A 12,618-nucleotide genomic window follows, 5' to 3' on the forward strand; every position below is an offset into this window, starting at 1 on the left:
GAAAATGTTTTATTGGTATATAACAACAACACATTATGCAGATGTATGGATCAAGAGTAATATATTATTATCTATTCTGTAATTAATAAACCATTTAGTCTACTTAATTTGACATTAATTGTTCAATATTATAAATAAATTGAACCTAATGCATATGCAATGTTTTTCTTTTTTCTTTTTGCCCACTCCTTGCATCTTATCTGTTTGGAGTTTCTCCCATTGAGAGAGAAAAGACTAGGCAGACTTTATTCTGCTGGTGCCTCATTTGCACTGTGAATATACGTATTTTATTTGCTCTTAATTAACATGTGGGGGTAGCTTTTACAGCTGCAGAGTCCTACATTTGTTGTGCTTCCTTGAAGAACTGCAGTAGATATTCGTGTAAATAACTTAGACATTGGCTATAGAAGTGTTTTTTCAAACATGCAGGTGGAATTTAATTCATAAGCACAGCTAACAGCAAGGAGAACTGTGGTAAGGTACAGGTCTTAAGTCGTTCAATAAAGGAAGAGAAAATAATATTTTTGTGAAAAAAAAGAAAATATTATCCTCAGTGGGTTAAAAATTACTGATAGGTTTAACCTATTCTGCCTTCCTGAGCAGCAGGAAACCTGTTGGAATGGAAAAACCCAGCTACTCATTCTGTACCCATGTCACCTTTGATACACCTACACTGTAACAATAAACTTCTTTTGCTCTCTCCCTATGTCCTTTTGAAGCTGGAAGCTGGAACTGTGTATTCACAATTGGAAAGCTGGACACAGCCAGAAAAGTAGATTTTCCATCACCTTCTAAACCTTGACAACTAAAAATCTGTCATCTGATTTTGAGACATAACAACACAATGGCCCATTGATTTCTTTTTAACCTTTCTTTCTGCCTCTAAATCTGATATTATGCTACACCCTGTTCTCTACAGTGCTCATCAGACCGCTGCATAACACAGACTGGAGGGGACTTAATTCTAGATGGTCTGGAAATGGAAGTGGGCCTGGAATGTCATTGCAATGGATGATTGCTAAGGCAGAACTCCTAACAACCCAAATGGCTCCAAGGAAAAACACGTATGGTGCTCTTGTTCCCTTGGCAGGCAGGGATTCAGAGGAATAGCCCACTGAAGGTGGTGACCACCCAGATCTGTAAATCCATGTCTCAAGTGCAACAGATTTACCAGCCTGCTGTGATTTTGCTGTAAATGAGTCTTCATGGGTATGAAATCTTTCTGCACGTCTGCAGTGTATGAAGGGTTAATGGAGCTGCATTTGGAATTCAAAGCCAATGTTTTCCCTATACTGTGGCAGTGTATAATTTTTCATCCTTACCTTACATAATTAATTAGCAGTAAAGGTTCACTGTGTCCTCCTCTCCTTTTCTCTGTCCCTCTTAAGGCAAAAGAACCTCAGGGCGAGCAGCTAGTGTCTGTCTACCCCTGACCAAGTGCAAGCTGTTCTTGGAAGGCTGCTTTCTTATTTTCTGTGAGCTGCATTCTGCCCCCAGAACTCACATTTCCATCCGCTTGGCAACTTCATCAGGGGAAGTACAGGAGCTGAGAATAGTTTTAAATTAAAGGCCTAACCTGTTTGAGACACAGCATTTCCTTGTTTTCCCAACCAAGTTGTACATGATAGTCTGGCCAACAAGTGGAGGAATTCCAGAAACAGTGGGAGTACTCTTTGCCTGTTAGTGTGTCAGCCAGGAATGAGTTCTGCAAGAGACAAGTCTCACTCAAAGGTAATGGAAAATAGCTGCCTTCTCTTTTTGAGTGCGCAGAATCATACAGCCGTTTAGCTTGGAAGAGACCTTTAAGATCATCAAGTCCAACTGCTATCCAGCACTGCCAAGTCAATCACTAAATCAGGTCCCAAAGTGCCATGTCTTCTTGTCCTTTCAATACTTCCAGGGAGGGTGACCCAACCACTTCTCTGGGCTGCCTGTTCCAATGCTTGGCCACCTTTCCAGTGAATGAAGTTTTTCTAACATCTCCTGGCACACCTTGAGGCCATTTCCTCTTGTCCTATTTCTTGTTGCTGGGGAGATCAGTCCCCACCTCATTACAGCCCCCTTCCAGGTAGCTGTAGAGATCATCTCATTGAGGAAAAGGTGTCTTTGGCCACTCCAAAAGATGTGCCATGTGAAATAGCAGTTGCTGTAGCAACCACATGATTTCTGTGCTCAAGATCAATATTCACTGCTTACATTAACCATCTTCAGCATGCAGCAGTCTCTAGTGCAGGTCCTGGTATCAGGGAGAGTAGTCCCAGGCTGATCTTGTTTGCAGCAGCCCTGCTGGAGCTGGATGGCAGGGCAGGAGCCCAGCTGTGCCAAGTACATGCCCTGGGCCAGCAGCTGGCTTCAGAGACATGACATTGTGCCTAGCTCACTCTGTTCCAGCTTTGCAGACCAGGTTTCTGTTGGCTGCTAAAATAGGAGCTGGAATCAGCAGAACATAGTAAGTGATCTTTAATCTGAATTTGGAAACAAATTCAACCCTCCCCTCCTTTGATTGTCAAGACTTGTGTTAGGGACACAAATGATCCATGCACCTTTTCTAGTCAAAATACTCTGAATGTAACTCTGCAATACACAGATTTCTGTTTGCTAAACACCTGAACCAAGTGGTCTTCAGAGAATAAATGCTCTTTGAGAGTGCTCTTGCCCTCTCCTGTCAAGCGACCAGGGCTCGCACTGCATCTTGTAGAGCTTCATCTCACAAACAGGATTAGTTCAGAGAGCAGCAGCCCTCTGTGGAGAGGCTAAAACCATCTCAAGGGAGCAGTGCTTTGCCACAAATCTTTCTCTTACTGTTAATTATCTGTCTTCTCAGAGTGATTCCTTTCGTTGCCCTCTATCTGGATGGCCCGAGGGATGAGCCTGTGTGACAGGCAAGAGAAGTGGCTAATGCCACTTATGGGAGAGCACACCAGGCTTTCCAGCATGACTCTGGGCTTTCTGGTGATATTCACATCCATCAACCATTGCTATTCACATATTGCCATGCTACCTTGATTGTGAGCATTTTTTTCCAGTGAGGAGCCATGAAGAAGCAAATAGCCTAGGGAAAGCAGCCTGATTCCACTTGGGTCCATCAGGAAAGGAAAAATACATGCTTAATCGTTTCTAAGAGAAACTGCAAATCAAGTGGAAGCCTCTTATGAGGCTCTTTTTCTATTGCACCTTCTTAAAGGGGTTAGTATAAGGGAGAAACCATACAGGAAGGACAAAGCGAGACAAGAAAAAATAATAGCTGAATAAAAGGAGAATTATTTGGATCTATGTGTGTTAACTTGAGTAAAAATGTCTCTCTGATTGGTTTTTGCATGTCCATATTAATAACTGCATAATGTGGGACTGCGTTTTATCACTTCTAGCACTTTTTGAAACTTGATTTAACATTGAAAATGGATAAAATGAAGGCACTCACAGGACCTGTTTAGAATAGATGAATTTATTTTCCCTGTTCTTGATGATGAGCCACAGGAAGATTGCTTTCCATGTGTATGAGATGTGCTTGCTACAGCAGTAGCTTAGGGACATTTCAGGGATTTCTAGGCTTCGCTGATAAGCTGGTTCTGTGACACCAGTAGCAGTGCTATCAGACCCTTTAGGTCATTTCTTTTGGATTTTCTCATTCTGGTTATGTTGCTCTACAATGGCCTCAGGAGAACTGCTGCTAAGGAAGATAAATATAAATTTCTATGCAGGTCACACAGAGCAAAATTATGCCCTCTGCTGTTTTTTCAATCTGTTTCAGGAGTCAGAGTTTCATTCATGAGAAACGTGTAAGACATATGATGGTTTTTTGATTTTGGCACTGCAAAAACTTAGTGAGTGGAGAGCTATACATGTTTATAATTCAGCTTGGCAGCTTTATATCTAAATATTGACATAATTGTGTGCATTTGCCTTTCTGTCTCAAAAGCACTAAGTGAACCTTTACTGCTTCAAACTGATGTCTTCTCTGATCCAATCTGACATGTTAATGACAAGCTTTTAATTTTTTTCATCTTCCAATTTTGAAACAAGATGACAGAATCTATATGTAATCAAGGATGCTCACTATCAGTAAATGAAGTATCAAGTAAAGCTTAAGCTTGGTTTTGTGCTAAAAGTGTGGTTTTCTGGGAAACTGGTGTTTATGATCCAATTTAGTAAGGATATGAGTTTACATATTTCAGTGCGGCTTTTTTTCTTTTTTTTTTTGGAAACAGCTAAACACCAGAGTGCTAAAGAAGTCAAGATTTATCTCTCTCCTTTCTGTTTTTCATTTTACTACCTCTCAAGGAATAAAGACATATGGAATCCCAGAATAGCTTAAAGATCATCTCATTCCACCCCACTGCCATGGGCAGGACATCTTTCACTAGATCAGGTTGCTCAGAGCCCTTCCTTGAATGCTTCCAGGGATGGGGCATCCACAGCTTCTCTGGGCATCCTGTTTCAGGGTCTCACCACTTTCACAGTAAAGAATTTCTTTCTAATATCTGATCTAAACCTACAACCTTTCAGTTTGAAGACATCTCCCCCCCACCTCCCTCACTCCTTTCAGTGACTCCAGACCATTGAAAAAGATCTCTCTCCATCTTTCTTGTAGGCTTCCTTCAGGTACTGGAAGGCTGCAATTAGGTCACCTCAAAGCCTTAATTATATATGTAGTATATAAAGTAGCAAGACATAATTATATCACAGTTGTTGCTGCAGTAGAACAAAGGAAATGCAACATTTCCATTAGCACATTAGTTGTTCTACTGTCAAAATTGGTTGATAACTGAAGTGACACCATAATTCTGGGGAATGTAGAGGGACTGCTTCCCAGAGATGCAGATTAGAAGTAGTATTCCCCTAGATACCATGGTGTCTCATTTTTTTCCTTAATTCTCTTCAATGTATTTAATGGGAAAAAATATGTTTTGCTGTAAAAAGGGGGAGAAAAGCAGAAAAGAATTGTTAGTCATACAGTCAACTCTTCTTTGGTTAAAGTATCTTCACTGATGTATGTTGGTTTTCAGTAGAGAATCTTTAAGAATCTTACAGATTGCAATTTGAATGAGAAGCTCAATGATCTAGTATGATGGGGAAGTATTTTAGTAATATACTGATAATTAGTAACCTAGCTAGCCTAATAAGCAGCAGCTGAGTCTAGGAGGTTTTATTTTTCCACTCTGAATTCCTATTTTGCCTTTTGATACACATTCAGGGGGAAAGGCACACATCTATGCTATTCATTAAATGCAATCATAATTTCCTGTTTGACAACTATTGGACTTGTGTATTTGTAAGTTGTTTTAAAAGCATATTTATGTTCACAGTTGTGGAAGACAATTCAAATGCTGGCTGGTTTGCATCTTGCTCATTGGAGCAAGGGCTTGACTGTCAGCAGGTGCTGTGAATCACTTGGGTCACTCATTGAGCAGAAGGTTTGTAGTGAGGGGATAGGGAGACTCGGATAACCTGAATGAGTTTTATCCATGGATAATTCTAATTACTGACTGAATTTTCTGCTGCCCATGGGCAGTTGAATCATCACTCACAAAATTGTTAGGAAGGGACCTGAAGTGAATTCATGAAGCCATGCTTTCACCTGTGCTCATCAGCACAACTTCACTTATGACACCAGAGAACTTAACACAGAAATTAAAGCTGAAGCTCTAATTCATAGCTTTTAAGAAAATCAATATTTTCAAACCCTATTTTTGCCCAAGTCGTCAGGCTTCCAGCTGGGCTCTGCCACATTCTCAAGCCAGTGAACAATCAATATAAAGTAACATCATTTAAGCTGAAGTCTTAAGAACAGTGTGATTAGGAGTGTGTTTGTGCCATGGGCTGTGCAGTGCTTTGCACATCATATTAAAAGAGCCCAGCTGATTTACAAAATTTTCTAGTCAGTTTCAGCTGCTATGCCTTCCCACTCAATATTTCAAATCATATATCTAAGGAACTAGGAATCTCTGCCTTCTTTGGGCAAGAAGAAAGAAATTCAAGAGAGTTAATAAAATTTGACTGAGTACTTTCAAATTTTTATGCTCTCATCACCCCCTTCCAAAGGATCACACGCTTCTTTAGGCAGAACAAAAATGAATTAAATCAAGGTAGTACAAGTTTAAATATTTTAAGTACTCTTTTGTCATACTAAAACATCTAGAATTCAGAGTCTTATTGCTCAGTCTTTGGGCTTTTAAAAATGGTATTCATATGCCTGCTTTAAATAACCTTTCTTGTTTTCAGTGAAGCTCTAATTGTACCTGTAAAAAGTACAGTAGCACCTGCTGTACTTGTGCCTGGTGTCCCTGGAGACCTCATACATACTGTGAAATACAATGATTAGATCAAGAAATGTTACTCATCCTCTTTTCATGTGAAATGTCTTCTTTAAATTACAGAAAAAAGAAAAGAAATAGCACAAAGCGAGTCCAGGCTAGCTGCAGGACAGATTGGCATTGCTTGAGGAATTGCTTGTCAGTAGGATACAGAGGAATTAATCATAAAGGAACTGTGTGCACAATCTGCCCTTCTGCACTTTAGACTCTGTAGATAAAATGGATGTTTTATGGAATTTCAGATGCTCCTAGGGTAGTAGCCCTTTGTCATGATCATCAAATCATGAAAATATTTTATAAATTTGGCTCTATCAGGCAACTAATTTCCTACAATTGGATCTGCAAGAAATCTGATTTTGCCACAGTGGCAGCGATGGCTTTAATAAGCCAGGTTGACAGAAACGACCAAACACAGATTTCCTCCAGGTATTACCTGTGTTTGTAGCATTTTGATTTCTTGGAAAATAGCAACAAGGAGAGCTGATGTGCCAGAGTCCACCCAGTGAGGTTTGCTTGCAGAAACCAAGACACATGGTTGATCTAGCCTCAGTCACCTCTCTGTGCTCACATGTATGAGGCTGAAGACCTCGGTCTTGGCATCTGATTCTCCCTAAGCTTAGCTGCTATAAATCACAGAGGAGCAAAGATCTTTTTTTGTGCAGCTCCTGCTTATCCGTGTTGTGTTTTCCTCCTCCCCTCAGAGAGCTGACATTGGGATCTCTGCCCTCACCATCACCCCCGACAGGGAGAACGTGGTGGACTTCACGACACGCTACATGGACTACTCGGTGGGCGTGCTGCTGCGCAAGGCAGAGAAGACAGTGGACATGTTTGCCTGCCTGGCCCCCTTCGACCTCTCCCTGTGGGCCTGCATTGCTGGCACGGTGCTCTTGGTGGGGCTCCTGGTCTACCTTTTGAACTGGCTCAACCCCCCGCGCCTTCAGATGGGATCCATGACCTCCACAACTCTCTACAACTCCATGTGGTTTGTCTATGGATCCTTCGTGCAGCAAGGTGAGAGACAGAGAGAGGCTCTGCCTCTGAGAAAACCTACCTATCCTGCCCATTGCTGTAGAGACCTTCCTTCCTCTCCCCTGCCTCCCTCCCACAGCCCACAAGGAACTGGGAGCACTGGAAAGCCTTGTGCTAAAGGATTTCCTAGATATTTAGCTGCCCTATGTGGAATCCTAAGAATTTCAGGGCACTACGTGCTAGCTTGTGATTTGTTGTTTTGTCATTACAGAAAGGTGATTTTTCTCAGAGTTAAAAAAAATATTGCTCATCAGTTGCTGGAGAACTATTAAACATTAACAAGTGCTATGTTCTTACCCAGTCAGACAGAGAATTCCTGGATTTGGGGTTTGAACTAAGTTTAGACTAGTCAGCAGTGCTAAACAATCTCAGTGTGTCTGATATTCTTTCCTCCCTCTTCTAATTTATTTCAATTTTCCTATCTAATGTTTAGATTCAAGCTTCTCTGGCCTTCCTGTTTTCTTTCTCAATCCCATCTAGTATCTGGTGTAGCCCAGGCTGGTCCCCAATTCTGCTTATATTCCCAAGTCCTCCACAATGTTCCTCTTCTGGCAGAGTTTTAGCCATGCATCCTGAAGACATCAGGGACTGCAGATCTTGGTTGGGTATATACTGCTAGGGATTCTGGTCTACAAGCTGAGGTTGTAGAGCAAAGCGCAATAAGAAAACACACCTTAATATAAGAGCAAAAGGGGATTTAGGCTCAACAACAAAGCAGGATGAATGACTTCTTGCTTATCCGTGTAATTGTTCCTCAGTCACTGCTGACACTGCAGGTACACCTGTTTTAATTTCACAGAGCATCTGCTCTACAGAGAGCCATGGCCACTACAGACCCAAACTTGCAGACAGTTCTTTGTATTTTAACCTGAATGTGAATGGAACACTGTAGGTAAAGGTATCATATTTACATAAAAATGGCAACATGTGATTCAGCATTACATGATTCTTTTTTTCAAAACAATCAGATGATATCCATAAAGCTAAAGGTATCCATCAAAATCAAGTATGAAACTCCTAGAATGGAAAAAAAAGCTAAAATAATGTCACTATCCAAAAACAGAAGAAAAGCTTAAGCTGAGACTTTCCACAAGAGGGGTAATTTTAAACACATAAGCATAGAGACATTACTTTTAAAATTATCATTTGCATTGAGCAGTGATGGTCAGCTGAGGAGAGCTGAAGAAATGATTTCAGGGGTTTTGTGATTTTTTTTTTTAATAAATAAAACCTAAGACTTCAGAGTAGCTGAGACCTATGGAAGTTTTTGGAATGTATATGGGTGGGTTTATAAAGCTCTCTTTCTGTCTGAAATATCCCCAGTGTAAGTGTTTAGCAAATCCAGCTGTGAGAGAGCAGTTGGTCTGTTACAAAATGAGACTCATTACATCAGTCTTCCTGTTAGGTTAGAACTTGAGAATTAGTTTCTTTACTGCATGAATGTGAGCCTGATTCCACACAGGTTTATCAGCCAGAGCATCCCTGCTGTACTCCCAAGAGGAGCCCCTGAAAGCTTTCTAGGAGACTGCCCAGCTAAGGTTCGGAGGAGGCACAACTGGTTTAACACACCTCAGTCTGAACAATTGTCCCCTGAGTTGTTTGCCTCGTGTTTATCCAAGGAAGTCAGTATTTTGTGAAATTTCCTAACTTATAGGTCCAGAGTAGGACAAGGGAGCCCTTGGATAGATGCTCAGTTAGCTTAAAAAGGATTTTTTTTGACCAATCAGTGAAAATGAGTGCTTAAGGAGGGCTTAGAGAGAAACCTTGAATTCAGCATGAAATTGAGGAAGAAATTAGATGAAAATAAGGGAGACCAGGTTGCAACAATACCAGAATTCAATAGGGGAAAGAAAAATAAAAGAAAAGGAATTTATTTGAGCAGATCAGCATCCACTCCCTGTGGTAAGAGGTTTTGCACACAAGGTGCAACTCCGTAAAACCTGCTGGTAGTGCAAAGCATCTGGGGCACCAAAACTGCTGTGCAATGTCAGAAAAAGAAATTCACAAAACTGGGAAGGTGGGAGGAATTACTTACAGAGAGAGAGGGACACCTTACCACTCTACCATGTGAATTTTGAACACAACTCTATAGAATTCACTAGAATAAAGTAAAATATTCACTTGGCTCCTACTTAGTGAGGGAAAGCTACAGACATGTATCTATAGTTTTGCTCTGCTTCAAACAACAAGCAGAACTCTCCTGAATTATATAGAAGGAAAAATGAAACACATTGAAAAGAATTTATACCAAAATGCATTTACTTATTATTACTTATACTTTAAACCAAAATACACTTACTGATTAATATAAACATAAAGACTCAGAAGAACTCAGAAATTCGGTGCAGAAGAGAAAGAGATCCATTTATAATGCCAGCCTGTATTTCACATTCAATTTGAATATAACAAAAACTATATTAGCTGAAGCATTATTGTTTACTAATCCTGGTCAATACAGACATATGAAAATAATTTTCATTGACAGAGTAACTGGCTATTGTGGTGATTTTGCCTCTGTTTTCATTCATCAGCTCTTCATTCAGCAGAAAAACTACAGCTTTTATTTGTTTTGGAATAGCAAATCTGTTGCTATTAATTCTGATTGGCAAATCTTAAGTGTAGCAGCATGGGGCATTTCAAATACTGTCAAGTTCACTTAAGAAATCTTTCAGCAGTGATTTAAAGCATGACAAGGTACTCATTTCTCTTATCAAAACATAGAGCCAAAGATGCTTTAATGCCCTGTGCTGACAGAAACAAAGCAGCTTGAACCAAAGATTGCTTGTGCTTTGATAGTTTTGGATGCTTTTTGGGGGGCTAACAAGTTATTTGTGGCATCATCTTCTTTCTTTTCTCTCGACAGAGGAAAAATTTGCAAGCATGCAGAGTGACTTCAGACCTGCCATGGCTCTGAAGAGAGCCCTCTGCTGCAAAAATACAACTCACTCTTTAAGGAAACTCATAACCTATTATGATTGAAACAAAGAGCTCATTCCTTCTGGAATAGTTAAAAACTTGGGAGATTTTAGCAAGTAGCTTTAGTTCACTGTGTCCCTTTTCCAAATGGTATTAAACAATTTTAGCCTTTTTCAATTTTTGAAGCACCAAAGAAAAATACTGTGTCATTGTCTATAGACAAAAGTCAACACAGATCAATCCAATGGTTTTTAAGGCAGGTCTATAATTAGTGTCACAATCAGTTACAAAATTTAAGTGTTTTTAGTTGCTTCCTTAAAGCTAGACTGAACCTTAATGTGACTGCTACTTGTATCACTTAAATTTAGGTCTTGAACTTGGCTTTCACTTTCTTAACTCCACATTTCAGTGACTACTCTAGGCATCATTTTGAGATTGTTTATATGAAGATATATTTTAAGTTTCCCTTTTTATTTGATGTTCATTCATTATTGAGATAAGCCAAAATAGTTTAAATTATTTTTTTTAAGACATAGGAGGATAAAGCTGCAATATAACTCAATTAGTATAAAAATGTATAAAATGCAAAGGGAGTTTTTTATTCTGTGCTCAAGCCCTTCATTATAGAAATAAAAGAAGAAAAAGGACAGCAGTACACTGAAATGCTTTGGCTTCCTACACAATATACCCCTTGAATTTGCAATATACTGTGACCACTAAGAGACTTTTAGCTGATCCCAGTCATGCTGCTGTGGGTTTTATTAAAAGCAAATGCTTCTGACTCTGAAGTCAAAATTCAGGCATGAGTAGTTAAGATAATATCTGTTGTCTCTGAGTTGTCTATTCACCTGAAGATGAAGCAAATTCATAGATTCAGACTGTGGAGGATTGCAGTAATGTTGAAATTTAGTGTCATGGCTTCTGAATTTTTCTTTTCCTTTTGCTCATCCTTGAAAATTGAGTGACTAAAACTCCTCATTTTGCTCATTTTAAGTATTACCTTTGACAACTGGACAGAAATCTGGCTTTAGGCAGCCCTGCTTTGGGACAAGGGGCAAGAAGGGGACAAGAGTCTGAGTGATGTATGAATAATGATATATTTTTTAGAGTTTGCTCAGCTTTTGTGCTACTCTATAGAACCTTCTCTTTAGCCATGGTATTGTTGGTGCTCCCTCAAATTTTTCACTTATTAGAATTTGCCAGTATAGGGAACCTGCCATATGAGCTCTCAGAGAAGAAATTTGGGGGTTCTAAAAACTTTAATAAAATCTTCATTGAGACCAGCTGAATCAAGTTGCTGCAACAGTCTGATGACTTTTATACTTGCTGAGAACCTAGTTTAATCTCCTGAAGGTTTTCTATTAGCTTCTTATTAGGGGCTCTTGTTACAAAACGCCCTAGGGAGCACTCTGCTCTCACCAGTACTGGAGAAAATCAATGATTTAAGAAACACGAGTTTGAGATCTAGAGTTGCTGCCAACCCTTTTTGTATAATAGATCAGTTTTTGAGACAGGTGAAATGCTGCGTAATTTTTTGCCAAGGACTTGCAGAAGAATCTTTTTGGGGGTTTTGTTTTGAAGGCAGCCTCTCAAATTTTGCTTCAGAATTCAGTGATGATCTAACTTAGTATAATAGATTTCAACTGAATGTTGAAAAAATAATGAAGTTAGAGAAAGCTACAATGTTTTGTGTTTTATATGAAAGGCACCATAAAAGACTTAGTCTCTATCTTATCACACTCTGCTCATTTCACTTTGAATTTTTCTGTAAGAGAAGATATTTCTCGATTGGCCTGGCAGGATTTTAGATTATGCAGATAAAGATGCAAGGCTGTGTTTTGTTTGTGTTCTTTGGGTTTTTTTGCTGTAATAGAAAATATCTTTTAAATGGCTGAATCATTCAAGATTTAATCACTTCTTAGTGATTGCAACAAAACAAACATTCATTATAGTTTTATAAATAGAATTTGACCATAGGATAATGAGTGTTTGAAGTATTAGCTGCAAAAATATAATTTTCTTCAGAGATCTTAATCCACTTGCTTAACCTAGAAAAGTTATGAAATGGATGATGTTAAAGCACCACTGGTGGGCCATTTTTTTATCCCCTTATATTTGTTTAAAATGCTGGTCACAACTGGAGGTTTTGATTGGTCATCAGTGGTGTCAGTAATGGCCAATTATGCTGATAATACCTGGCAAATGAGCAAATCTCACTGTTTGCCTTGTGTAAATTACATTTCATAGGAGCAATAAAACAGCCTCCAAGCTTCGGCACTTCAAAGTCATTATAATACTTCTCAGATGGTTAAAGCTGCTCAGAATTCTCAGTCTTCTTCCTTGTATTACCACCCAA

General features: G+C 39.4%; 1 protein-coding gene across 2 annotated transcripts in view; it reads left to right on the forward strand.

Annotated features, from left to right (window-relative positions):
• Positions 1 to 12,618, forward strand: part of GRID2 (glutamate ionotropic receptor delta type subunit 2) — a 677,499-nt gene that overhangs the window by 550,329 nt on the left and 114,552 nt on the right. For both annotated transcript variants that reach the window (XM_059471361.1, XM_059471362.1), the window contains one exon: positions 7,016 to 7,328. In XM_059471361.1, coding sequence (XP_059327344.1) covers positions 7,016 to 7,328 — 313 coding nt within the window. The remainder of the gene's footprint in view (positions 1 to 7,015; positions 7,329 to 12,618) is intronic.

This window comes from Ammospiza nelsoni, chromosome 4, assembly GCF_027579445.1.
Source record: "Ammospiza nelsoni isolate bAmmNel1 chromosome 4, bAmmNel1.pri, whole genome shotgun sequence".
In the NCBI taxonomy this organism is placed as follows: Eukaryota; Metazoa; Chordata; class Aves; order Passeriformes; family Passerellidae; genus Ammospiza; species Ammospiza nelsoni.